The sequence below is a fragment of the Podarcis pityusensis genome (assembly GCF_964106645.2).
Source record: "Podarcis pityusensis genome assembly, chromosome: 16".
Classification (NCBI taxonomy): domain Eukaryota; kingdom Metazoa; phylum Chordata; class Lepidosauria; order Squamata; family Lacertidae; genus Podarcis; species Podarcis pityusensis.
The window spans coordinates 18607624-18633694 of NC_138041.1; the positions used below are offsets into that span (position 1 = coordinate 18607624).

Consider the following 26071-nt stretch of genomic DNA (forward strand, 5'->3'; position numbering starts at 1 on the left):
GTGGATTCTTAAAAGGGCCAAGCCCCCATCCTGAAGACAGGCACTTTGATCCCTAGATTCCTCCTACCTGGTGCACTTGCAGCTGTCACTGGTCTACTCAGCTCCTGGCAAGGCATTTGGCTGCCCGGGGGGAAGTGCCTGTGAGGGTCCTGACTTTGGCCCTGCAGGTCTAGAGTGGTCTCGATTGGCTTGGGACCCAAATATCTGCAAGAATGCTTTCTCCCTTACCAAACTGCCCCTGTGTTCAGACTCAGGAGATGAGTCTTAATGTTGCTTGATGTGTTTGTCTGGCAGATATTGTACCATCCACTGCAATCAGATCCATAGCAAGACTAAACATCCCAGTCAACATTCTTAAAGCATGAAGACCAAGTTAATATTTGGGGGGCAGGCGGACAGGAAGTGGCTTGAACACTGTACTGTATTTTCAGGGCAGCCAAAGTATGTTCACGCCATTTCTGCTGTTCCTCCTATGTCTGTCTCCACTCTGTGCTTTTAAAATAGCAAATAAAATAGCAAATAAATAAAGTGGGCAATGTACGGGGGGGGGGGAGCGAGCCATGTACCCTCAGGTTGTGATCTGAGAATAAGCACAACACATGACCCTATTTTTGTCCAGAACATGTTGGAGGGGATGCTACCTGATAGTCAGAGCCCCCTCGGGGCCAGGCAGCCCCTCCTCCTCTCCCTAGACCCCACAGGTGAGCACATACCTTGTTTATTTTCAGGTAACATTTGCCAAAGGTTGCATCATAGCCAAATGCCCTTTGGTGGAGGTTTGTGGAAACAGCATCTCAGGGGGGGTTGTCCCCACCTCTCCCATCCCTCTTTCCACTAATTTCTCCTCGAGTTTCACATCATTGTTTCTTGACTTGGTCTCCAAAAGTAGATATTAAACTTTCAGCTAATGTGTTAGGCTGAAATTAGAGACACTTGTGACATTGCTGATTTATTTGGATAAAGGATAGGCAAGGTATTTGTAGATTACTTGGTTTAAATCATTGAGATTATATTGTTTCAAGCCTTGGCGATCAACAGCAACTCTGCCAGTTACAGAGCTGATCAAGATGTTTCAAATGGTAGAAATTGAGCAACTTTGAATTTTAGTTGAACTGGGAAGGAAAATGGACTGCGTTAAGTATTTTACATGGAATATTCATTGCAATTCTATAAGGCTGAGGAGGAACATCTTCTGCAGAGATATAGTCTAAAATAAAAAAAAGTTAAACTGAAAACAATTTGAGGTTTTTTTAACATACAAGAGCTGATTTATTTTCTTTACATCCCCATCATGATTCATAAAACCACTGCTTTCTTATGGAAGAGAAAGATTTCATTCACTAAATTCTCTTCCAAGTAAGCATGGTATGTTTGTAAATTAAAAAAAAAAAATATTGAGGGAAGCTAACGCCCTCCCAAAAAATTGGGACCATTTTCCTCACATGGGTTGCTTCTGTGGTGTCACAATGGAACACAGTGAACACAGACACAGGATACAAAAGTGTGGACACATTCCAATCAACACTCCCCCCCTCCCAAAGTTTGCAAGTGTGGGTCCAACTCCTTGAAATGCAAATCTAAGCAGGGGAGGACTGTTTTTCAAAAACTGGGCCCTCTCCTCAGTTTAAAATTTGTGGAAATCATGTGGTGTTTTCACTGACGTGTGCATAACTTCAGCATGACTTCAGGATCCCCTTGTAGAGGTCCATTTTATTGTGGATTGCTCATGATTCGTGCTCATGACGCTGTGGGGGCAGTCATACGCAATCACACTTTCAGTACTGCTCTTCTGCCGGGATGGTCATACCGCTTCGTTTCCAATCAGTGTGTGTCCTATAACTTCCTGATGAAAGCCTGCAACTTTCCATACAACCAACATTTTTTAGGGGTAGGGGTGTCTTGCCTTTCTTGCGCAATAGCCCCTCCAGATTGCAGAAGCGTCGGAGAAGCATCACAGAACGACTAATAAAACAGGTGTATGCAAACAGCCCATCGCTAAGGCACTGTGATTGCATCAAGAACATGTTGCAGACTACACCTGCCAAAAAAATCCACCGGTATGAAAAGGGGAGGCAGGACGCTGGCTCTTTCTTCTCCCCAAACCATAGCAGGCACATATTTTTAAAGCTGCAAGGGCAGCTTCCAAGGCTGCAGCCCCACCGCAAAGAAAATTGTTGACTTTCTGCCGGGTTTTGTGTGATTTCCCCTGCTGCCACCACTAATTACCAAAGCAACGCAAGCTTCAGTGAAGGGAATTCTCCCATGAGTCCAAATGCCGGGTCACAGAATTGTAAGAGATGACGAGACAAGTAGAGAAGCTTTGTGCAGAAAGCAAGCTAAATTGGACCGAGCGCATTTATGTGTGTGTGTGTGTGTGTGCGCGCGCGCACACACACACACTTGTGTGTTTGACGGTTGCCTGACATGCACAAAAGTATGTTGGTCTTTGAGGACATCGACTGAAAGCTAAATCCAAAAGAAGGAATGGCATTGGATTTTGCATGGTTGTTATAATAATTGCAGCAAGCTTATATACCTGATGAACATCAAAACACAAGCCGTATATTCTTCTTATTCTTATTACATGATGATAATGATAATAATGATAATAATGATAATAATAATAATAATAATAATAATAATAATAATAATAATAATATCATCTGTATTCCATCCTTCCTCCCAAAGGAGCCCAGGGCAGCAGATAAATATATTAATTTAATTATAAGCTAATTAATAGTTTTAACGATTCTGTAGCCGTAACCCTTAACAACCACCAGAGCCATGGGAAATTATGGCCAAACAATGGCGGCTGCATGGAACAAAATGGCTGGCCTGGTGGACCTTGATGATGGGTCAGAGGTCCCGAACTAAGGGTTTGGGTAACAAAGCCAGAGATGGTGTGTCTGGTGCGTGAGAGGTGGGGGGCAGAGCCTGGCTGCTTCAGGTGGAGTCCTAATGCCTGCTGGATCCAGCCAATGGTCCATCTACTCCATCATCCTGTTTTCACATTGGCCAACCAGATGCCCCAAAGGAAAACCCAAAAGCAGAAGCTGAGCACAAGAGTCCTCTCCTTCAGAGAGAAGGCAAGGCTAGCATCTGACACCCCAGGAGCATCATCTCTAGTGCTGGAAATACAAGTGGTACCCCCTGGCAACGGTGGTTCTTTGGAAGTAGGCCACATTCACACCATACACTTAAAGAGCTATGATGCCATTCTAAATAGCAATGGTTTGGGAAGCTGCAGTTTGTTAAGGGTGCTGAGAGATGTTCCAGGACCTTCTAAATGTAAAGCAGATGCTCTATTACTGAGCTGCAGCCCTTCCTCAGTTTCAAAGACGGTCAGAAGACGTTTTGCCAAGGGAATTGCAGGAACAGGTCTCGGCCTTTTCAAGGTCTAGATGACGCTGGGTTCCCGCTTGCCCCTCTGTTGCTGTGGTTTCGGCAGCCAGAGCATCAGGGTGAGGACTTCTTGCGTCCTCCGCAGGAAGGCCCATTGGCTACCCGTGGAGCGTTGGGAGGCAGAGACAACAGTGGCAGCTGCACCTTCGCTTTGCCAGCCATCAGATCCAAGGGCTGTGGGAGAGAGGAGGGAGAGGAGGAGAGCCGATAGAAAGATCTGCTGCTCTCATTCCAAAAGGGGAAAATTACAGAAGGGGAGAAGAGGAAAATTCCCTCCACCCCTCGTCCAACAGAACGGAGAGGAAAAATGGCCAAAATTCATCAGGGGCCTGGAGCATTTTCCAATGGGCTTCTTAGTTGGGGATGTGGGGAGAAAGTGACTCAGAGGAACAGAGCGTGAGATCTCCATGGCACTGCAATAAAACTTGAAACAGAGCTTCATCAGTCCAAGGAAACTGATCTGACATCAGATTCAGGAAAGACCAAAAGGTTGCAGCACAGGAGTCACTTACTGAATCTGCTGCCAGCGCATGTGGAGATGGCCACTCGCTGAGATGGTGTGAGAGCCAGTGTGGTGTAGTGGTTAGAGTGGTCCCGTCACTCACTCTCAGCCTAGCCTACATCACAGGGTTGCTGTAGGGAGAACCATGCATCCCACCTTTTGCTCCGGTTTCCCTATTGGAATAGCAGTGTCGCGCCATTTAACTTTCTCACCTCACTTCCAGACAATCCAGCGTGCCCTGCTACCAGGAAATGCTGCATAATTGCTTCTGCCTAGCAGGTAGGTGAGTGAAGCCACCTCTTTTTGTCCCCTGTGGCTGCTTCTCATGTCAAGGTGCCGTCTACATGCTGCAGGTGCCGAAGGCCTGACCCCAGGGATGCAACACCATGCCAGAGTGGAGGATACAACTTTGAAGCAAACATCCCCACCCCGCAACCCTTCCCATCCGTAGGATCCTGAAGTTCAACCATGCACCATGGGAAACTTTGGGACATCAGAGCTGATCCATGCGCAATGCCAAGTTTACACGGATTTGTTCTGGCAGATGATGAATGCACTCTTGCATTTTCATTGATGGTCATGTCACTACAACCAGATTATGTACCTGGACCTCGGGTGACATGGCTCTCATTTAAGCCAGAAGTGAGTATCCAACCAGAGTTATTCTGGAAGCCAAAGCTTCCTTTCTTCTTCACTTCACTTTCACACAGCCCCGGGTCAAGCCTTCCTTCCCCTACGCAAGGCAGTGTCGTCATCTCAGAATATCCCTTGGTGGCTATGCATAAGTCACACACCCTCCAGTTCAACAGATCTCTATAGACACCACACAAAATAGATGACCACCGTTTTCCCTGCTCTGCACGAACTCTTTGATTCCCTTGGTTATCCAGGGAAGGAAGATATTAAAGCCAGTGGGATCAACGGATTTAATTCGCAAGTATTTTTTTTTAATTAAACCAAGCTATTTATAGAATATGTACAAAAAAATTCCAATTCTTTTTTTTTAAAAAAAGAAATATTTTACACCCAATTCCCCCTTTCCAGCCTCCTGATCTCCCTCTTTTATTTGCATCTTGATACACATACAGACCAAATGATTTGAGAATATCTTTTTAGGTAACCTGTATCTTTAAAATAATAAAAAAGGGAAAGGGAGAACAAAAGAGACTGAGGAACACCCTCTCGTCTGCACAGACCCCTGGAGAAGATTTCCCCCTGTATCTGACCACCTATTCTCACAGAAGTGTGTAGCAGGTGCCCTCACAGGAAAGGTATCTTCTCTGAAGTTTAAAGACATCTGGCCAAATATCTCCCCTGCAGGAAGAAGAAGAAAAATCATCTCTGTATCGCCAGCATCTTCTTTCAGTACAAGATTGTTTTAGGGGAGGTGGCGGTGGGGAGGGGAGAGAAGTGAGATTCCTTTCAGTGCCACAATCCACATCAATCAGGGAAGAAGAGGCTCCAGTGTTGTTCTACCAGCAATCCCAAAGTTCGTTCTCTGTCTCGCCCGGCTTTGAGTGCTAGGAGTTCAATACGCCACGGCTCCCGAGTCTCCTGGGTTGGTGAAAAGCACATCTGCTTTGGCGTTGATGAAGTAGGTGACGACGAACGAGACAATCAGAATAGCAATGCCCACGATAAGCGTGATGATCTGCGGAGAGAATGAGAAGGCAGAACAAACGACTGTTAGAAGAAAGAATGCTGTGGCCAAAGCCCTGGAGCCCAAAAGCAACTCTTGGAATTTATTTATTTTTGGAGGGGGTGGAGCATCTTTGAAATCGGGAGTGCATCTCTTGGGACATGAGGAGAGTAAATCTATTGGGAGGGGACTCACAGAGGGAATTCCACAGGAGAGCAGAATTTTATTCCCCAAAAGACTCAGATCTGTGATTTTTTTTAAAGTGAAGGAGCTAGTCTTCATGGCTTGAAAGGAGGACATGCCTGCTGAAATCTCAGTAGCCAGAGGGGCAGCAGGACAACAGTTCCACCATCAGCAGAATCCAGAATGAATTCTGCACAATTTCCCCTGCTTTTGCCTATTAGCACATTTTTTTACAGATGGCAGAAATCCAGCTTGCCCTGTCCATTGGCCTCCCTAGAGATATGACCTCTGACCTCTGCTGGGCTGCCTTATTCAGAGTCTGCCTTGACCAGCTCTCCAAAGCAGAAGCCTCGCCCAGCAATGCTGCCCCAGATGCTTCCAACTGGAAATCCCAGGGATTGACCCCTACTCCTTCTGCATGCAAAATAGGGGTGGCTACTGCTACCCAGAATTCCAAATTTTGCAGCAAACTGTCTTCCATGTGTGTCCTGGCTCTCACCAGTGGATTAAGGGCTGTCTGTCTTGGCATACGGTTTCTGCCGGAACCTTTAATGCTGAAATCAGGACACAGGCAAAAAGGGTTCAGATGCTGAGAAGATGATCCAACAAGTAGCACACACCTTTGGATCCCGTTAGATGGGAATTTATGTGGGCATCCATCTCTCTTGAGAGCCAATGGATTGCATCTCTGGGGGTGAAGTCAAATTGCTGCATTTGCAATTCTGAAATGACCTCTCTGGGGTGCAAGCCTGGGCAGTGTGTGTGGAGGTCTCACTCTTGTAGTCCAAAGGAAAGCAGAGCAATGCATTTGGCATCAGCATGGCTGCAGGAGTTGCTGGAAGGAGGTGTACAAGGTGCTATCTAACCATCTTAGGATTTGTGTAGTGTTAACTACCTTAGTTGCCTCTTCAACAGGCTGCTCCCACCGCCCACCCCATCCTGATTTGACCAGCCGCTCCACGATGCCTCTTTGGGACGCATGACACTTTGGTCCATCCATCCTACTCTAACTGGCAGTTGCTCTTCCCTGCCCGAGAGATCCCTTTAATATGAGAAGTCATAGCCTGACTTTCTGCATATGAAGTGCACGCTCTGCCACCTCCTCTGCACAGATATGGGACCTGGGCTCAAGCCTCATGAGCCCCCAAACTGTTGAGATGTCCAGAGAGGTCTGGGTCCAAGCTCTGCTTTCTGCACCTTCAGCAAAGAACCACTTTGCTTCCAGGCCCTTCAGCTGGGCCCAGAGACTCACCTCAAGCTGCTTGCTGGCCACGAGGAAGATCCGGGCGTGGAGCTCCTTCCAGCGGCTCTCTGTCCACGTGGAGTACTCAGTGGAGCCCCACTGCTGGAGCTCAAATGCCGGGGAGGAAGCCTGGCTGAAGCGGACCGTTGACATGACACAGTACGGCTGTCGGGGGGATGTGGCATTTGGGTACGGGGCACCCTGCACCCAAGAGTAGTCGTACAGCTGTGGAGAGAACACAGGGGTAATGGAAGCAGAGACTCAGGTGCAAGTTCCAGCCAAAGGTGGACTCCTAAAACTGTCAAAGAGTGTTGCTGCGAAGCTGGGGGTCTGGGACTTTCTGAACAAGGTGGGTTTTTGATGTTGTTGGAATGGTCAAAATGTGCTCTCTGTGAAGCCTGATGTCTGGGCTTGTCGCTTACAGTTCTTACAAACCTACAGTGGTACCTCGGGTTAAGTACTTAATTCATTCTGGAGGTCCGTTCTTAACCTGAAACTGTTCTTAACCTGAAGCACCACTTTAGCTAATGGGGCCTCCCGCTGCCGCTGCACTGCCGGAGCACGATTTCTGTTCTCATCCTGAAGCGAAGTTCTTAACTTGAGGCACTATTCTGGGTTAGCGGAGTCTGTAACCTGAAGCATATGTAACCCAAGGTACCACTGTACTGATTTGGGATGGCCGCACGTGTTTATTGCTATTATTCCACTTCTCCTCAGTAGAGCCCAAGGTAGATCAACAATACAGTTAACTTGGACCACAAGGGTGAGACACAAATGCAAAAGTAATATAATCAAAAGTGCTGCAGGCAGCAGAATAATATGTTGCATCTCGAAAAAGAGTGGGATGAGCAAACTCACCTTGGAGTTCTTGTTGAGCTCCTGGCACTGCTCCTTGGTCGCGTTCTCCTGCCGGGTGCCTGTGAGGTTGGCCAAGACGTACTGGACAATGTAGGTGGAGTTCACGGGGTTATTCACAGCGATGTAGTACTGGAGGGGTCCGTTTCCTGGGAGGAAATTGGGGTGGGAGAGGAGGGAAAGGTTTCAAGAGGGGCTGGGCAGGTAGAGGCACCGGGCCCTGAAGTCAGCATTGCCCACCCCAAAGGCCCACCTAGCGCAGCATCCCATTCTTGTGGCTGTTGGAAGGGACCACAAGGGTCATCTAGCCCAACCCCTTGCAACTCAGGAATCTTTTGCTCAACGTGGGGCTCAAACCCACAACCGAGATGCATGCTCTACCAACAGAACTATCCAACATGCCTACGGAAAGCCTGCACGTAGGACCTGAGCATGACAGTACTCTCATAACCTGTGATTCCCAGCGGCTGGTATTCAGATCCTGAGGGCAGGACGCAGTCCTCATGGCTAGCAGCCCCTGATAGCCTCACCCTCCAAGAATACATCTACATCCCCTTTGAGCCCATTGCTAAATCCAGCGACACTTTTAACTCCGCACTGTGTGGAAGTACTACTTTATTTTACCCTAAACCTCCGAACATGCAGCTTCATTGGGTGCTGCCGAGTTTTAGTATTACGAGGGAGGAAAAACTTTTCTCTCCACTTCATGTGCAACCCAGACCAACTTTACCCAGAAAGGCTTTGAGCTCTGCCTTCATGATTGCCTGGAACCAGGGGTTGTTTGCTTGGATCAGGAAGCCGTACAGCATGCGTGTGACCTGGAAAGAGGACGAAGCATTGAGTCAGGGCCTCAAGTGCAGAACGCTGAGTTGGGGCCACTCAGAAGCAGACAGAAAAGGCTGGGCTGGCTCACTGGGAGACCTGGGTTCAGCCAGGAAGCTCACCATGTGGTTATTGGGGACCTGCTCTTTTGCCTAACCAGAACTGGAAGGAGGCTGTCTTACAGGACTTCATATCTGTAGAGGAGAATGGTGAGGAATTTAGTAAGCCTACCCATGAAAAAAGCAAAAGGGATGTTTCCAACCTGTCCCAACGGCTGCAGAGGCAGGCTTGAAAGGCAATGCTTGCCTGATGGACTAACAGCAGGGTGGGGCTGCTCAGAAATTATGGAGATGGGAATCTTTTTTGGTAGGGGGAGATGTAGGCACCTGACCCCTTCCTGCCTAACTAACTGAAGGAGCGTCTCCATCCCCATTGTTCAGCCCAGACGCTGAGGTCCAGCACAGAAGGGCTCCAGGCGGTTCCTTCACTGTGAGAAGTGAAGCTACAGGGAACCAGGCAGAGGGCCTTCTCGGTAGTGGCACCTGCCCTGTGGAACACCCTCCCGTCAGATGGCAAGGAGATGAGTAACTATATAACCTTTAGAAGACATGTGAAGACAGCCTTTTAATGTCTAATGTTTTATTATATTTTTTATATACGTTGGAAGCTGCCCAGAGTGGCTGGAGCAACTCAGTCAGATGGGCAGGGTACAAATAATAAATGATGATGATAATAATAATAATAATAATAATAATAATAATAATAATAATAATATCAGAAGAAATTCCACAAAGCACACATTCCATCCAAATGAGACTGATTGGTGCAACTGAACAAGGTGGGGTTGCTCTGTGCTAGTCTTTGGTGGTCAGAGCACCATCCATACGGCTTCAGTCGGATGAGGGGAAAGGACCCCCCCCAAAAAAAGTGATTGTGGTGGTGAAGATGGCTGGTTCAGGGAGATGAAGCAATGCATGTTCTGTTGATGCAACATGGAGAGGGACACACATACACGCATGCATGCACACGCACGCACAAACACACAGACAGAAGGGGGGGGGAAGGCCAGAACTCAGGCCTGGTGCCAGGGCCCTGGACCCCTGTCTGCTCGTACCGTTGCCGGATCTGCCCGAACAGTTGAGGTGTTGCCACTTCCTCCTGCAAGTTGGTAGAGTGTGCGGGCAACCACAGTAGCCACATCTGCCAGGGACTGTAGGAAAGGGAGGAAGAGGGGCTCCAGGTTAATACGAGACGGGCAAGTTTGGTGAGTGCATGGCGCGCAGGCCAGCTACCCTCCTGCCTGTGCGCTGTTGGCATGTCTCTATGACAACCACCGAGAGCTCAAGACAATACGAAGTTACGATGACTCTCTCTTCCCTCCCCCTTCTCAAGTCTTTGGAAGGACAGATGGGAGCCGCTCCCCGCCCCCCGCCACGTCACAGCACACTGAACCTTAGCCGTGCCCGTCACATAATTCAGCATTTCCTCTGGGCTCAGTCCCTCCGGGTAGTTCATCTGAATGTTCTCCGATGTGTCGTAGATGCTTTGGTAGTAGCTGGAAGAGAGGAGAAGGCAGGTTGGCGAGGGCACAATGGGGCCCTCGAGAGCAGGCGGTGTCTGGAGCAGGTGCCAGGAGGCTTCTCCTGGGGGAGGAGAGGGGGGGGAATCCAGCCTCCTGCCCCCTTCCTTCTCAAAGCGTTTAATGAGGCTTTGTAATTAACTTGGCCCTTCTGCAGCTTTGCCTGTTTGATGAGCTCAAGGCCATTTATTGGCAGGGGCGGGAGGGAGAAGAGAAGTCCATGCAACTCGCACTGGGAACACGCTTCTGAAGAAGTTCCGCCAACCTGCTTAAGGATGCCGGCAAACCTTGAGAGGGTGAAGGCCAAAACACAGGGGGTGGGGCAAAAGGAACAGCTCCTACCCATCCCCACTACCCAAAATAGCATGAATTCAAGAGGCCAGACCTGGACGTGGGCAGAGTCAGCTGCCGACAAGAAGAGGCACAGGGCCACTGGCAGAACGCTCTAGCACAGGGCTTCCCAAACTTGGGCCTGTTTTGGGATTACAACTCCCATCATCCTTAGCTAGCAGGACCAGTGGTCAGGGATTATGGGAATTGTAGTCCAAAAACAAATGGAGACCCAAGTTTGGGAAACTCTGTTCTAGCAGAAAGGCTGACGCTTCCAAGTGGGGCAAAGGAAGCTAGGTAGTTGGTTGTGCTGGAGGGCCACAAATAATATATAAATAATAAGCTTTAGCAGAGGTAAAGAAAAGAGGGAGGAGAGAAAAGAAAAGGAGGAGTCCATGATCTTGGCTTGACTTAGATCCCTGAAGCTGGCAAAAGGGGCATGCTATGGGTGCTCATACACACACACACCCCGCAAAAAACAACCCACCCAACCAACCAGTTGTATCTCTGCAATTCTAATCTGAAATACAATGACCAGATTTGCTGCCTCTTCAGAAACGGGCTCAGCAACTGAAGCCTTGCAAAAGCACTCCGGGCCACATCATACTGCCTAAGCCGTTGAACCACCTCTCTGCAACCATTCTGCCCATTTTGAAGGAGGCTGTGAGAGAACGGTTTCTGCTCAGTGAACAAATTCCCAGCTAGGAGGCTGCCTGCCTTGTCTCTTCGCCATGGCACCAGGCCCGCTGAGAGGCAGGTTCTGGGCATGGGGATGCAGCCAACCTTCCATGGCTTTAAGAGCAAAGTGGATGGATGATTCAGGGAGGGCATCAAGGCAGAGCAAAGGCAAGGTGGTAGCAGAAACTGCATGCGGGTTCAACGCACAGCTGGGCAGAAGCTGCTGACCAGCCTGCCAGATCCACAACTGATAAAGGGAAGTCCTACTTCAGGCAGCACATAGTTAAGCTATGGAACTCCCTGCCACAGTAGGCAGCGATGGACACCCACTTGGATGGCATCAAAAGAGAACTGGGCAAATTCATGGAGGACAACTAGCCACAATGGCTGTGCTCTGCCTCCACCACTGGAAGCAGCAATGCTTCTGAATACCAGCTACTGGAAGCCACAGGAGGAGAGAGGGCTCTGGTGCTCAGGTCCTGCTTGCAGGTTTCCTACAGGCATCTGGTTGGCCACTGTGAGAACAGGATGCTGGACTAGATGGGCCCCCTTTGGCCAGATCCAGCAGGCTCTTCTTACATTCTTGTGACGAACTGGGAGCCAAACGGGGAGGGTTTTGCCTCCTTTCCCAGGGGTCTCTGGTTAAGGGTTGGGAAAGAACATGGCAACCATACGTTTGGGTGCGCACGGCACTGGCTGAAGGGCCCAGGGTAGAGCCCGGTGCCTGCAACAGCTGGATTTCCTCAGGCCACCACAAACACACTCCTTCCATGTTTGTTTTTGTTTTAAAGCAGTCCTTGAAGAACAGATGAGGCCCTCCCTGAACGCTCAATTGCTGTTTGCTAACCTCTGGCTGCCAGCCAGCTGCAGGAAAACATTGCGGTACAAAACTGGATTTCTCGTGGCTGTCAGAACAATTACGCTGCGCCTCTTTAATTACATAGCACACGTCTGCTCCCTCTGCCTCCCCCAAAACACAACTGCTATGCTCTTCCCAGCATCCTCGCCCACCCCCAGCCCTCTCACTCCTCGTGCAAAGGGGTGGCCATAACCCCCTCTACTGGCTACTGTCAGAAAAGGGTTTTGCAAAGACTCTTCTTCAACCTGTTTGGAAGCTGTGCAGCTTCCCAGCAGGTGAGTCCGCTATGCAGAACAGAGCTGACCAATGGGCAGGATTTCCATACAGCCCTATGGCACAGGATTTTTTAAAAAAAGAAGTCTGCAACTTTCACTAGTAGGGAAAAAGAGGTGTTTCAAGATAAAGAAAGGGAAGGAGAGACTCATTTGTTTAACATTACATCTCTCTTTTGGATCTTGAACACTATGGCCCAGCTCTGCCCGAGAACCTGCTAAATAACTTCAACTTTATTCTGGAGTCTGTCCACCGCTTTATACTGGGTGGGTTATTATTTATTGTATTTATAACCGAAAGGTTCTCACAGCAATGCACAACAGGATATTAGTAGGCTATGAGGGCTCAGCGATATAACAATATATCATCCCAAACCGGTTTGATTTTCATATTGCAATATCGGCTTTATAATGACTGATCTGGCAATATATTGCGAATCATTATGCGTGTGTGTGTGCTATGCAAAAATCGCAATGTAGGGGAAACCGTGAAGCCAGCCAATGCCTCTACATAGCTCCATCCTTGTATCAGACATCGTGATATATTTGTTTATCGTGATGTTTAACGGGCGATATTTTGTGATGCTGAAAAACAGATAATATATAGGCTACATATCAACGTAACATAAAACCGATAACTAATCTGGCTTTAAAAGATCCGTTCGATAGTTGTCTCCCAAGGCCTGAAACGGGGGAAGAACATGCCTTCATGTGATGTTAGAAGCCTTGTAATTGGGAGGTGGGGGAAATGAACTGAGGGAGTTGCGACAGAAAAGGCCCTGCTCTTGTGTCGCTGCATCGCTAACCAGAGCAGTCCATGGAACTACAAGCTGGGCTTCCCACACTGATCTTAAGGCCCAAGGTTGACAGGGAATGGGAGAGGCGTTCTTTCAAACACTTGGATCACAAGCCCTGTAGGGCTTTATACACCATGGTGAACACCTTACAATGGGTTTGGTAGTGAAGAGGCAGGCAGTACAGCTTGTATTAGTGATTAACGTTGGAATATAGGAAGCTGCTTTATATTGAAACAGACCACTGGTCCACTAGCTCAGTGTTATTCACCCTGATTGGCAGCTGACACAGACTCTTCAGAGGATATTCGCAGCGTGGAGATGCCGCAGGTTCAACCTGTGGCCTTCTGCATGCAGAGCACAGGTATCCACAGAGATGCACCATCCCTTCCCATGGAACAAGATTCCATTCTGCAGCACCAGCCAACAGTCTGGCAGCCACATTCCGCACCAGAGGCAGCCTATGGACTGTCAGGCGCAGCCCCAAGTATAGCACACTGCAAGCATGAGGTTACCAGAGGATATACTACTGCGGCAAGGCTAAAGCCATGAAAGGTGGCAGCTGGCTAACAAGCCCGAGCTAGAAACAGACACTCCTATTCTGTCTGCATTGCAAAATGCCCTTTGGGCTGCCCATGGGCCACTCTTTGGAAAAAGCGAATGGCTTGCAGGAAGAATTAGGAGTCTGTGTGAAGCATCATGACCAGGGCCTCCGGACAAAGGTGTATCCAGGCTCCCTTGCACCCTTGGCAAGCAGCTGTATTGGTGCCCCCCGTCCCTTGTGCCCCTGGAAAGAAGATGTATTGGTGCCTTTGAAGCTTGGAGAGGCCATGGACTGGAAACTCAGAAAGTTTGCTTTTCGTTGCCTTTTGTGCTCTGTCAGTGATGACTTCGCAGCCATGTGTTCTGCTTTGCCTCCCTTCTTTGTCTTACACATGGTCCACCTACCTGAACACATGGATGGGCAGGCCAGGCTTCTAGCTACTCCGAACCAGAGTGGAGAGGTGTGATTTTTGCGCACACACCCTGAGCCTACATCCTTGGTGCTGCCAAGGTACGGCCCTGCCTCCGGATTAAGAAATGAAGGTTTCCCAGGCTGCCGAGGGTTTTCAGCAAGGCAGCCTGTGAAGAGAAGTAGGCAGCAGGGGTTTCTGGAGGGCTGGAAACCGAATTGGACAAACAGAATTCTAACTGAAGTGCTACAAAACTCGTTGGGAATGCACCAGGGTGGGAGAAGGAAGAGCTTTAGGAAAGCAGCTTTCGCGCACAGCAACTGCCGCGACTCTCTTTAAGACATTCCCTAGCCAACCCTCCCAACATGAACAGTTTGCAGCCAATGTGAAGGGCAGGGCTCATTAGGCCGCTTACCGGTTCCTGAAGGTGGAGCGGTGATCGGCCAGCACCACGCCAGGGATCTGCCTGGCCCGCAGGAATCGCTGGAAGGAGGACGGAGGGAGGGGCTGGGAGGCGCCAATCACTTGCATGGTGATGTTGGTATCTCCACTGCTGTTTTTTAAGGTCTGCACCATGTTCTGAACGCTTTCCTAAGAAGTAAGGAGGAGGCCGGTGACGACATTCCTTTTTGAGACCACCTTATGGTTATGAAGATGCATTTGTTGCAAACCCGACTTGAGGTGCAGCATTTGCAGGGAAAAGGCTACATAAATAAACCCGACTTGACAACAGCAGCAGCAAAGCAAACGCAAGCTGTCTGCTGCAGCTTAGAACTGGAGAACGGCCTCCGCTCACCCAATTTAGCAACTGCAAAACCAGACACGTTGACGTGATGGAACTGTCATTTATATAGCATGACTGGAGGTCTCGCAGGTCTAAAAGGACAAGTCCCTGCCGCATGGGCTTACAATGCAAACTTTGGACACGGGACACAATTCAGTTCCATTGCACAGACTTTGTTTCAGGACGTGGTGAGGACCAATGGGCCAAGTCTAAGGCTTCAGGGGGGAAAGGGATTACAAGGAAACGGGAGATTTGGCATCATGCAACTGTTCTCAGAGGCATGGGAACAAGGGTGGAGTCTTTTGAAGGCACAGGGGACCTCCAGGGTGCCAAGGGTAAAAGGCCAGACAGGGCAAGGCCACAGCGGGCTCCGAAGGCAAGGACCAAGGTGCTTGTGCTGGGTTCAGGCACAGGCAGGAAGCCAGAAGGAGGGGAGTTGCATGTCTGGTGTTCGGAGAGGGGTGAACCAATGGACAGGCATGCGGGGGATGAAGGCAAGACAGAGGAAGGCCAGACAAAAGGAGACGGCCGCAGCTGAGGGGAAAGACAACCAGAGCATGAGGCAGTGCTTTTGCCCTTTGACCAACATGGCCACACAGACGTCAAGAGCAAAGCAGGCAATGCTTTGGGGATGATTGCGGAAGGCAGTGGCCTGGCAGGAGAACAAAGCAGGTCCCCACCCCACCCTGCACAGCCTAATTGCCCCTCAGCGCCACCTGAGAACCAAAAAAAGAGCATATTGCACCCTTACCTCTGTAGAGTGGTTCTTCTGCGATACAGGATCTGTGTGCATCCACAGATCGAAGTTATCCATCAGCGCAACCTGCAACAGAAGGAGCACCCGTCATCCCACTTGGTGGCAGCAGTATAGTGGTAACTTAGGCTGTCTGGGAAGCAGGCAGAAAGACCCCCCCCCCCCCAAGAAAGCCTGACCAACAGGAGCTGAAACAGGGCCTAACAGATGGAAATACAAATGGCGAGGGTTTGCTGTCTGGGCAGGAAAAGAGAGTTGGTTTTTTTTACCCTCCAGAGTGGGAGAAGCAAACGGCCACTCTCAACGGCTTATCTAGCACCACTGTTTGCAAAGAATTTTGGACTAGAGGCCCTTAAGTGCTACTCTGGACTGAGCAAGAGAAAGCTCTCAGAATCAATGAGCACTTCTTAATTATGCCTTAACTGTTCCGAGCTCCTGGGTTTAAACTCTTGCTTCGCAAATTTAAATATCCATTGGTGGAGCTTGGAAGCGTCTATTTTTTTTTTAAAAAGGGAGTAGCCTAGTTAAGCCAGCCCTGCTTTAGGTGGTCACTTTGGCCTTGAGAACAACATGGCCTTCAGCCCAATTGCCTCGTCCTTCCACCTGGACTGTTTGCATCCTGCCTTTCCTCTGTGCTGGAACGCAAGGCGGCCGAGCTGGGATGTGCATGTCCCCAAGTGACTTCCCGTCCTGCCACTCCCAGGACACAGGTACATCATTGCAACACTACGGCATTATGTCCCTTCACACATGCCTTGGGACCCCTGCATGCCTTTAAATAACCAATGAACAGTTATTTGAGAGATGGAGAGAAGCACGGGGCCAAATGAAAGAGAGGGAGGGCTGGAGGAGAAGGGGGAATGGGGCCAGGGGGCTTCAGGGATTGACAGTAAGCCCCCTGCAGACAGGTGGACCTGAACTCCAGCCTGCATGAAGACAGACTGCCCTTGATGTTAGCAAACTATAAATCAGGATGTTTCTGACAGATGTGACACACTGGAAGGCCTTTGGGGGTGGGGGAAGTGTAAGGAAGAAATCATTTTTTTTGTCTTTGCTGTGTGAGATGCAGGTCAGATGCGAGCCACCCGCTGCCACAATTTGTGTCAGAGCCTTCTCATGTTGCAGACCTCATATTCTCTGGTCCTTTTGTTTTCTTATTTACTTAAATGCATTTATACACTGCTTGACTGTGGAAACGACGACAACCCTCAAAAAGGTAAAACAATAAAATCAAGAAATCCTTCCCTGCTCCGCAAATATTATTAGTTAGTTGGCACCCGTATGCCTAGAAATGCAGAATCCACACTCTGGGACATGGAAGTGGGTAAACATTGCAGCAAGATGGAGAAGGAAAAGCCACTGAGTTTATAGCAGAGGAAGAACTGAACTGAACTTCCCTACCTGACTCAGCTCCAGAAAGGAATGGATGTTTTCCAGCTTGACTGGGAAGTGGCCATTCTGCATGTCATAAACCATCCGTGAGCTGCCGATGTAATCAAAGGTCTCCTTGAGAGGGGAAGGCAAATTCAAAAACAGTCACAAAGCAAGCTTTGGCCACCCAGACTCAGCTGCAACCATAATGATTGGAAGAAGATGCAGCATTTATTATAGAGCACATGGGCACTGCTGCAGCAACCACCTTGAAATCAGGCTCGTATTTACACACCCATCTTGCAGGTGGTGGAGAGAGGGAAGGAGGGGGTTTACCAGAGGCCAACTATATGGCAGATCTGAACTGGAGCATCTAGGTTCACAGCTCAGTCTCTTAACCACAATTAAGGTACTGTCCTTCCCCCCTCTGAATATGCAGCGCAGCAGGTAACGACACCAACCTACCTTGCGGGATCATTGTAAAGTTTATTGTGCGAAGTATTTTGAACAGCCTAACAGTGCCAGATACTGCATCAAAACTACTGGTTTCCCAACAGCTAATTCTGCAGGCTTTGGAGGGAGGTCCTCATTGCCAATTCTCACCCCCCTCCCCTCCCCTCCCACTGCTCCCCCACTGGGTGGGGAGATCATATGGAGACATCACAGGACTTTGGAAGCCACCGCAAAGTTGACAGCGCTGAGCAAATGAGGCCCTTCGATGTTGATGCCTGGAGGGGAACATCAGCTGCTTACCATCGGTTCCCCCTCTCTCCCATCTGCCCCCTCCCCTTCCAAATATCCTCTTGGCTTCACACAGCTGCCAGCTCCCAGAAATTAAAACTGGTTTGCTCCAGAGTGCGCATATATTTTTAATCCTTTCCATGTGACGTTTAATGTTTGGAGGCAGCGGGGCCTCCGCATACCCGTTGCTGGGGGACAAAGAGTTGGAGCCGGCCTTCCTGCCGTGCTCTGGCACTTCCTGGGGAGTATCTGGTTGGTTGTTGCTGCTGGTGAGAAGATGCCGGGATAGGTGGACCTTTCCACACACACACCCCATGCCTGATCCACCAGGGCTAATGTTAAGATGCTAACAGGCGTTGATGTTAACACCCAACCTGGTTTCCACCATTCTTGGCCAGTTAAATCTCAGCCAAGGGAAAAATCTCCCCATTCCCAGAATGAAAGGGGAAAAGGAAGCTACAAGAGTCTACCCAGGAAAGAAGCCTCAACAGAGAGAACCATGTACTTTCATTTCAACTTATTAGCAGCTCCCTGGGGTCTTTTGGTTGCCATTCCAAGATAATTTTATACGGTTGGGGACTGAACCTGAAGCTCTCTCTGTGTATAGCAAATGTTCTACCACTGAGTTATGCTCCCCAGCACCACATAGAGGGCTGCCCTCCAATTGGGAGTGGCTTTCCAGAACCCTTTTAAAGGGAGAGGCCAGAGATTGTTTTTTTCCAAGTCAGATCATTGGTCCATCTAGCTCTCAGAATCTCAGCTCTAACTGGTGGAGCTGCCTGGGGGCTCAGGCAACAGTTTTCCCTAGCTTTGCTGCTTCTTTGTCTTCTGTTAGTATGCAGTTTTAAACGCCATTTAAAAAAAAAGAAATTTAACAAAGTAAGGAAGTATCTATGATACTGAGTTACCAGGTCCTAAAACACTAATAAAGATCCCAACAAAATCTATGTCCAACCAAAAGCACTCCAAGCAAGTCATACTCAGAGTAGAGCAACTGAAATTCATGGGCTCGCCAATATCAGTGGGTTTGCTCCAAGTATGACTATCACTGAATGCCATCCTTCGAATTACCTTTCATCTGCATTAAGTGTGCTCTATTGAATTTTCTTTTCCTAACTGAGTGTTTCAGCTGCAATGATTTTCACTTGAAAAACTTTTACGGAGAAATTTATGCAATGTGTTAAAATTAAGTTGACATACGTTTTAGTTCTTGATTACTAAATATCAATCAAAGCAAACATGCTAGATCAGATCCCAACAGATTAAGAGCATCAGAACATTTTCTGCAAAATCCACATTGCTGGCTAATTCCCTGGAGGGGCTGGGCTTGGGTACATCTGCCTCACTGATCATTTGTTTCCCTGAGGATAAATACATTTATTCCAGGGCTCAATGGCTACATTTTCCAGCTGAGAATAACAAAGGCCACCAATGCGATTCCTATTCCCAACGTAGAAACTGGGAGTGCTCTTTCAGCCTGAAGTACATCGGAAGCTGCCATACCCCGAGTCTGATTATCCTTGGTCCATCTAGCTCAGCATTGGCTACACTGACTGGCAGCAGCTCTCCCAAGCAGTTAGAAACTTGGATAAATAAGCTAACTGCCAAATGGCATCTTAAACCCAGATTATGGTCACCACAATGGAATGTCCAAGTGTCTTTTTTTTGCAATGAAATTTGATGATGATGATATGTTTTTCATTCCTATACTGCTTTTCTATTTTAAGGAATAAAACTCAAGATGGTTTACAACACATTAAAACATCAAATAAAACAATCCAGAATTCAATCTTCACGGAAAATATTTCAGATCCTACCCTAAGTGACATTTTGCTCTCCCCATCTTTATTTACCTACTTAATTTATACAGCTGTCCCATAGCAGAAGAACTCTAGGAAGTCAGTGTGTCGGACTAGGACCTGGGAGATGAGGGTTCAAATTCCCCCCCAGTCATAAAGCTCACTGGGTGACCTTGGGCTAGTCACAGCCTCTTAACCTACCTCACAGGGTTGTTGCAGGGATTAACTGAGGAGTGTGGGGTGAACCATGGACTCCTTGGAGGAAAAGGTGGGACATAAACGCAGTGAATAAGCTCTTCTGCTTGCCTGCTTACGAAAGCTGGAAGGGCCAGCCAGATGGAGAGGTCAGTTGCCAACCTGGCATCCAGAGATCTCCACGTGGTCACAACTGGACCCACGCCAGTCACAAAATGCACCTGGGGAATTTCTAACACTGTCTATAAGGCCAGAGGGGCCTTTAGGAATATAGGAAACCGAGCCAGATCCTTGGTCCATCTAGCTCAGTGCTGCCTACACTGACTGGCAGGGGCTCTCTAGGATTTCAGACCGGAGTGTCTCTCAACTACACCTGGAGTTGCCCTTGGGGATTGAACCTGGGACCTTCTGCATGCAAAGCAGACCCTCTACCACTGCCCTTTCCTGCCAAACCTAAGCTGCTGGGGCCTGGACCCGGGCCCTTCTGAAGGGAAGCTCCTTCCTTCCCTTGCCATGAAAAAAAAAGACCTGACCTTACCCCCTGGAAGAAAACAAACATGATGTTTTTCGGCAAGGTCTGAACTCCGGGGATCTTGTGGATGGCTTCGGCTGCCGCCAAGAGAGTCACAAAAGACGCCACGGCACTCTCTGCCCCAGGGGCCACATTCCAGAAGAAAGAGTGGCTGTCCATCTGCCAGAAGCAAGAGAGAGAGAGTCAAAAAGGTCCAAAAATTCACCGTTTCCATTGCCCTGTCTGCATGCATCCTTTGGGTCTCCAAGGACAATTCAAAGTGCTGGCTTTAATCTTTAAAGCAGGGGTAGGAAACCTTAAGCAGGAGCCTTGAAACCCACCACAACAACCCCTCACAGGCCACTGTGTTTAGGGCAGACGGACTCCTTAATTTTTGTGTCTTACCTCCCTCTCCCCTGGTATGTTTATCAGCTCCCAACATATATTTGGCACTTGAAACAGGGAAGTGGAGATGGCTTCCCGATAGGACCAGCTAATCAATATATTTGAAAGTCAAACTAAAGCATCCACATAGTTGTGAATCTTATTTAACAGCATTAAGGCACATTTCCTCTAAGAACAAACACCACACAGAGTGATGAGGCATCAACAACTATGGAACTGCAAATGCAATTGTGAGAATGGGAAAGTTGAGCCATTGTTCATTTGTTATGCTCTTTGAACAAAAGACATTTGTGACTGACAACAGTTGACCTCTTAAGAGGGATAGCCTGCTAGCCTGCTTCTCAGATCCAGTGCCGATCTGGGGTGGAGGGGTGGGGTTTGCAGGGCAGATGAGAGGAAGGCGAAGCTCCACAGTAGGTGCAGAGACATCCACTCATGCCACAATGGATCTCACCCAGTGTTTTCCTGCAGCTGGATTCTGAGATTCTGAGCTGTTTTACTATATCCTATGCAACATTTTATTAATTTGATGTCTTACAATCATGCACAATCTATTTTTGTGTTAAGCTGGAAATTCCACTCAATAAAAATAAAGGTTATGCCCTGAAAGGCAGTCTATAAATTCTGTCTGTCATAAACAGAAGAACAATTTCATGGAAGGTGGCAGTTTTTACATTTTTAAGGAAACATCTTTAAAAGGGTCATACTGTGGATTTCCAAAGTGATGTAGTATTTAGGAAATACTGATAGTTTTCTCATTTTGAACCCAAAGCAGCCCGTTTAAATTACTTCAGTGTGCGTTATCTGTATACGGACCATGTTTAACAACAATTTCCAATTTGAAACTTGATTTTGCCGAATCTATGCAATAATCCATTTTACATAACTATTAGAATTCTGTGTAGCTACAACCCAACGTCACGTGAGAAAATCCTTCTGCTCCCTACCAGTCAGTACTGTGCAACAGCTGAGTTTTGAGAAAGGGGCGGGGGGAATGAGCCAATTCATAGCTGACACAAGGGGCAGCCAATCAGGGCTGCGTAAATATGGATTCTGCTCTAAGCAAGGAGAGCCCCCTGCCTCCGCATGTGCAACACCTACCCGACTGGAAGCAATGACGACACTGTCCGGGTCCATCTTCTCGGACTCATTGATGGGCTTCACTGTACTCCACACGTTGTAATCTTTGAGAGGGTCACAGACGACCTCTGGAACAGAGGGAGAAAGTGATCTCAACAAAGCGCAAGGAGCACAAACTGGCTGGCTGGTCATTCCTTGGCCTGGGAAGACTGACTGACCCCCACCATGTGCTGCGGCCTGCCTTTGTGGTGTCACCCCTCAAAGCAGCTTTGAAACAACCAATTGAAACTTTGAAATTATATTTGACGTCTAGCTGGGAGAAATGAGATTGAAGTCTTATCCAACTTATGCAGCCAGGATCCCCGCCCCCCTTTTTAAAACACCACCACAATCTGAAGCCACAATTTTCTGCATCAGCCCTCCCCAACCTGGTGCCCTGCAGATGCTTTGAACTCCAACTCCCATCAACCCCAGCCAGCACAGTCACACTGACTGGGGCTGAGGCTGATGGGAGTTGTAGTCCAAAACATCAGCTTGGCCAATACAGTTCTACATGCAAAATATGCATGGTGTCAGTGAGCTTGTGAACCTGCCTCCCTAGAGCAACAGAAAACAAATCCGCTCTGTCTTCTAAGAGACAGCCTGTCAGATATTTGAAGGTAGCTGTATCACATTGCCTCTCAACATTTCTTCCCTAGGCTGAACATGCACAACTCCTTAACCCTTTCCTCATGGGGCTCGCAGGCCCTTCACCATTTTTGCCACCCTCCTCAGAGCACCTTTCAGTCTGCTGGTATCTTCCTTCAACCGCGCTGCCCAGAATTTCCTGACGCACAGCTTGGCAGTTGTCAGCCTTGTCTTGGGACACTTCCCCCCCACACCGGCCCTGTTGTCTCACCTGGGTTGAGGCTGAAGGTGCTCTGGATGGCGCTGCGCCGCATGCAGGTGACGGTGCTGGTAACGGCGTGCATGTGGGAGGAGAGCTGCATGGCACACAGCGGGTACTGCGGGTCAGAGCCGTTGGCAGGGAGGTTGTAGGTTTGGTAGCACTAGAGGAGGGAAACAGAGAAGGTGGGACACTTCAACAGACTCATTTGCATGTGTTCCTTATGGTTGTATTTCATGGTCTCCCTTTGCTCCCAGGAGGCTCTTTGCTCCAACACAGTCTTCTGTGGACAGAGGCAGGGAGACATTTCCCCCCCTATTTAGTGTCCTGCAAAACTCCCATGCCACATCCCATGCTGTTCCAGAGGGCTGCAAGTTAGGTCCGCAAGCTGCGCATATTCCATCAGTTTAAGTTGCCATTCTTCGTTAGTTGGGACCTCGCTCGTTTTCCATTTTGGGGCTAACAAAACATGGGCTGCAGTAGTAGCATACATAAATAAACTTTTTTGACACCTGGGAATTTCCATCTGAATTATCCCCAGCAAAAAGGACTCTGTTTTTTTGGAGAAAGTACTTTTAAACACTTTTTTCTATTCATTATAAATTATTTCCCAATACTCGTTTACCCTTTTACAGGTCCACCACGTATGAAAGAACGTACCCTTGACCTCACTGCAGCTCCAGCAGAGGGCTGCGATCTTCTGGAGCTGATTTGAGATGGGGGAAGCACAGTGAGCTACTGAAGGAAGAGGGAAATCAAAGGCAAAAGATTGCCTTTCCTTCACTTTATTTCTCTCCATAGAAGAGAAGACTGCTGTGAACATTAATAACAACACCACCAATTTTATTAGTTGTACCACGCCCATCTTGACTAGGTTGCCGCCTCCCCCACAGTACCTTCTTAATGACCTCTGTTTCATTCTCATCTTGGAGGAGGAAGATGGGGAAACCAAAATCCATGTAGGAAAGGCCGCTGCCGAGGGGGTTCCACACGGTCAGGTTGCAGTGAGTGTATTCAGGGCCATAGCTGCTGTTGTAGACACCTGAAGAAAAAAGTGGGAAGAGTCAAGGCACCGCTGAATCAGTCTCGTTCAGAAGGAAATACCCATGTCGCCTCAAAAAGGGCTGTCTAGTAAACAGCCATCTGTATTGTGATGTACCAAGACATTTTCTGGTGGTGATTGTTAAGCCTCTTGCAGCGACAGTCCCAGCTGCCCTAGTGTCTCAAGAACAAAAGGGTCCCTGACTGCTGTTGGGTAAACTGCTCCTAGAATAGGACAGGGTGAGTGAAACTATCTAGTGACAGAGGATTAGGAGGGGACAGGGGCCGGGTGTCATGCCTATCCCTGACCTGGTACCAGGCTTGAAGCCTTTAGAGGGTGACCTGCAGATCAAGGACCTTGAGGAACAGGCAAAGTCCCCCAGATCCAATGCTGAGGATCCCTTTGAGAGACTTTCTGGTTTTTTATTTATATATATATATATAATTTTTTTATTAATTTACAACAAAACAAAACATACGTAAAATTTCACATCCAATTTTCACAAATTGCTTCTTTTCTGGACTTCCTTCAGCTTCTCCGTGAATCATCCATAGGCATTATTTTAAATACGCATTTCGTAATTTATATTGTTATTATTTATACCCTTAATTTCCTTTCTCTTTAGACAATACTTCTTAGTTTTTCACAGTGCTTTTTTAAACCCCTCTAGCGTTATCTGTCCCTCACTTATACTTTCCAGGTATTCCACAAATTTCCCCCAGTCCTCGATGAACCTTTGGTCTCTTAGGTATCTAATTTTCCCAGTCAACCTTTCAGAGACTTTCTGGGTTGAAGAACCACTAAAACGGTCAGAGGAGGAGGTACAGCTGCCCCCCACCCCAGTCCTTGAGAATGCCAGTGCCAAAAGCACACAACCAAGACTGTGATGTTGACCCACTGTCATTTGCCCACTCATGAGTAAGCAACCCTGATACTCCTTCACTCCCAGCAGCTGTTTTTAGGGTGTGTTTAGGAGGTTGGGGTATATAAGGTCTCCCTCTTGAGCCTTTCAGCAGGCTTCTGGCTCCTGCTTTCCAATTCTAATCTCCCTGCCTTGCTATATCCTTACTTTGTCTGAACACCCTGTGACACTGACCTTGGGCTGTTGCCAGACTTTGCCTCTGGATAATATCAGGACCTAGACTGATTCTCTGTGGTTTGCCTGGGCTGTGCTGCATCTGCAACCCTGCTCTCATTGGTGATTACTTTGGCAAAAGGCTTAAATCTCCTGTTAACCGGAAGACCCCCTGGAGCCTGACACTGGAGGAGGCAGCGAACTACAGGAAAGAGGAATTGAATGTTGGGACAAGAAGAAGGCAAGAGGAAAGGAGGAGAAAAGACAGGGGGGAAAGTATGCTCAGATGCCATGGAGGTGAATGCGGCTGGAATAAGAAGAGAAAAAGAATTGCCTAAGAGGCTGAGCCTTTTAAGCAAAAAAATCTTAATTCAGAGCTTAGTTTTGCCTTAAGGTAAGCCCCTCCCTTCTCATGCTCATCACACCTACAGTGATGATGCTGATTCAGGATTGCAATAAGTCTACACACTTCTCATCAGCCCCAGCATCATGTGGCTGTTCTAACTGAGGCCAATGGGACTTTTAGTTCAAAACATCTAGAAGACACCAGGTTGACAAAGGCTCGTCTACATCAAGAAAGCACTATAATGACATTAGGTAAGGCTAGTCAAGGTATCTGAAGCTCAACATCAAAAAACGAAGATCATGGCCACTGGTCCCATCACCTCCTGGCAAATAGAAGGGGAAGAAATGGAGGCAGTGAGAGATTTTACTTTCTTGGGCTCCATGATCACTGCAGATGGTGACAGCAGCCACGAAATTAAAAGACGCCCGCTTCTTGGGAGAAAAGCAATGAAAAACCTAGACAGCATCTTAAAAAGCAGAGACATCACCTTGCCAACAAAGGTCTGTATAGTAAAAGCTATGGTTTTCCCAGTAGTGATGTATGGAAGTGAAAGATGGACCATAAAGAAGGCTGGTAGCCGAAGAACTGATGCTTTTGAATTATGGTGCTGGAGGAGACTCTTGAGAGTCCCATGGACTGCAAGAAGATCAAACCTATCCATTCTGAAGGAAATCAGCCCTGAGTGCTCACTGGAAGGACAGATCGTGAAGCTGAGGCTCCAATACTTTGGCCACCTCATGAGAAGAGAAGACTCCCTGGGAAAGACCCTGATGTTGGGAAAGATGGAGGGCACAAGGAGAAGGGGACAACAGAGGACGAGATGGTTGGGCGGTGTTCTCGAAGCTACCAGCATGAGTTTGACCAAACTGTGGGAGGCAGTGGAAGACAGAAGTGCCTGGTGTGATCTGGTCCATGGGGTCATGAAGAGTCGGACACGACTAAACGACTAAACAACAACAAGTCAAGGTATC

At 48.2% G+C, this 26071-nt stretch overlaps 1 protein-coding gene across 1 annotated transcript in view; it reads right to left on the minus strand.

The window, feature by feature from the left end:
- Positions 1 to 4829: 4829 nt before the first annotated feature.
- Positions 4830 to 26071, minus strand: part of NCSTN (nicastrin) — a 28023-nt gene continuing 6781 nt past the window's right edge. The window contains exons 5-17 of the mRNA XM_080986281.1: positions 23534 to 23679; positions 22650 to 22800; positions 21773 to 21879; positions 20294 to 20446; positions 17051 to 17155; positions 15647 to 15718; positions 14527 to 14702; positions 10099 to 10201; positions 9761 to 9856; positions 8555 to 8642; positions 7828 to 7973; positions 6979 to 7194; positions 4830 to 5555 (exon numbers count right to left, since the gene is read on the minus strand). Coding sequence (XP_080842407.1) covers positions 5433 to 5555; positions 6979 to 7194; positions 7828 to 7973; positions 8555 to 8642; positions 9761 to 9856; positions 10099 to 10201; positions 14527 to 14702; positions 15647 to 15718; positions 17051 to 17155; positions 20294 to 20446; positions 21773 to 21879; positions 22650 to 22800; positions 23534 to 23679 — 1682 coding nt within the window. The 3' untranslated portion in view covers positions 4830 to 5432. The remainder of the gene's footprint in view (positions 5556 to 6978; positions 7195 to 7827; positions 7974 to 8554; positions 8643 to 9760; positions 9857 to 10098; positions 10202 to 14526; positions 14703 to 15646; positions 15719 to 17050; positions 17156 to 20293; positions 20447 to 21772; positions 21880 to 22649; positions 22801 to 23533; positions 23680 to 26071) is intronic.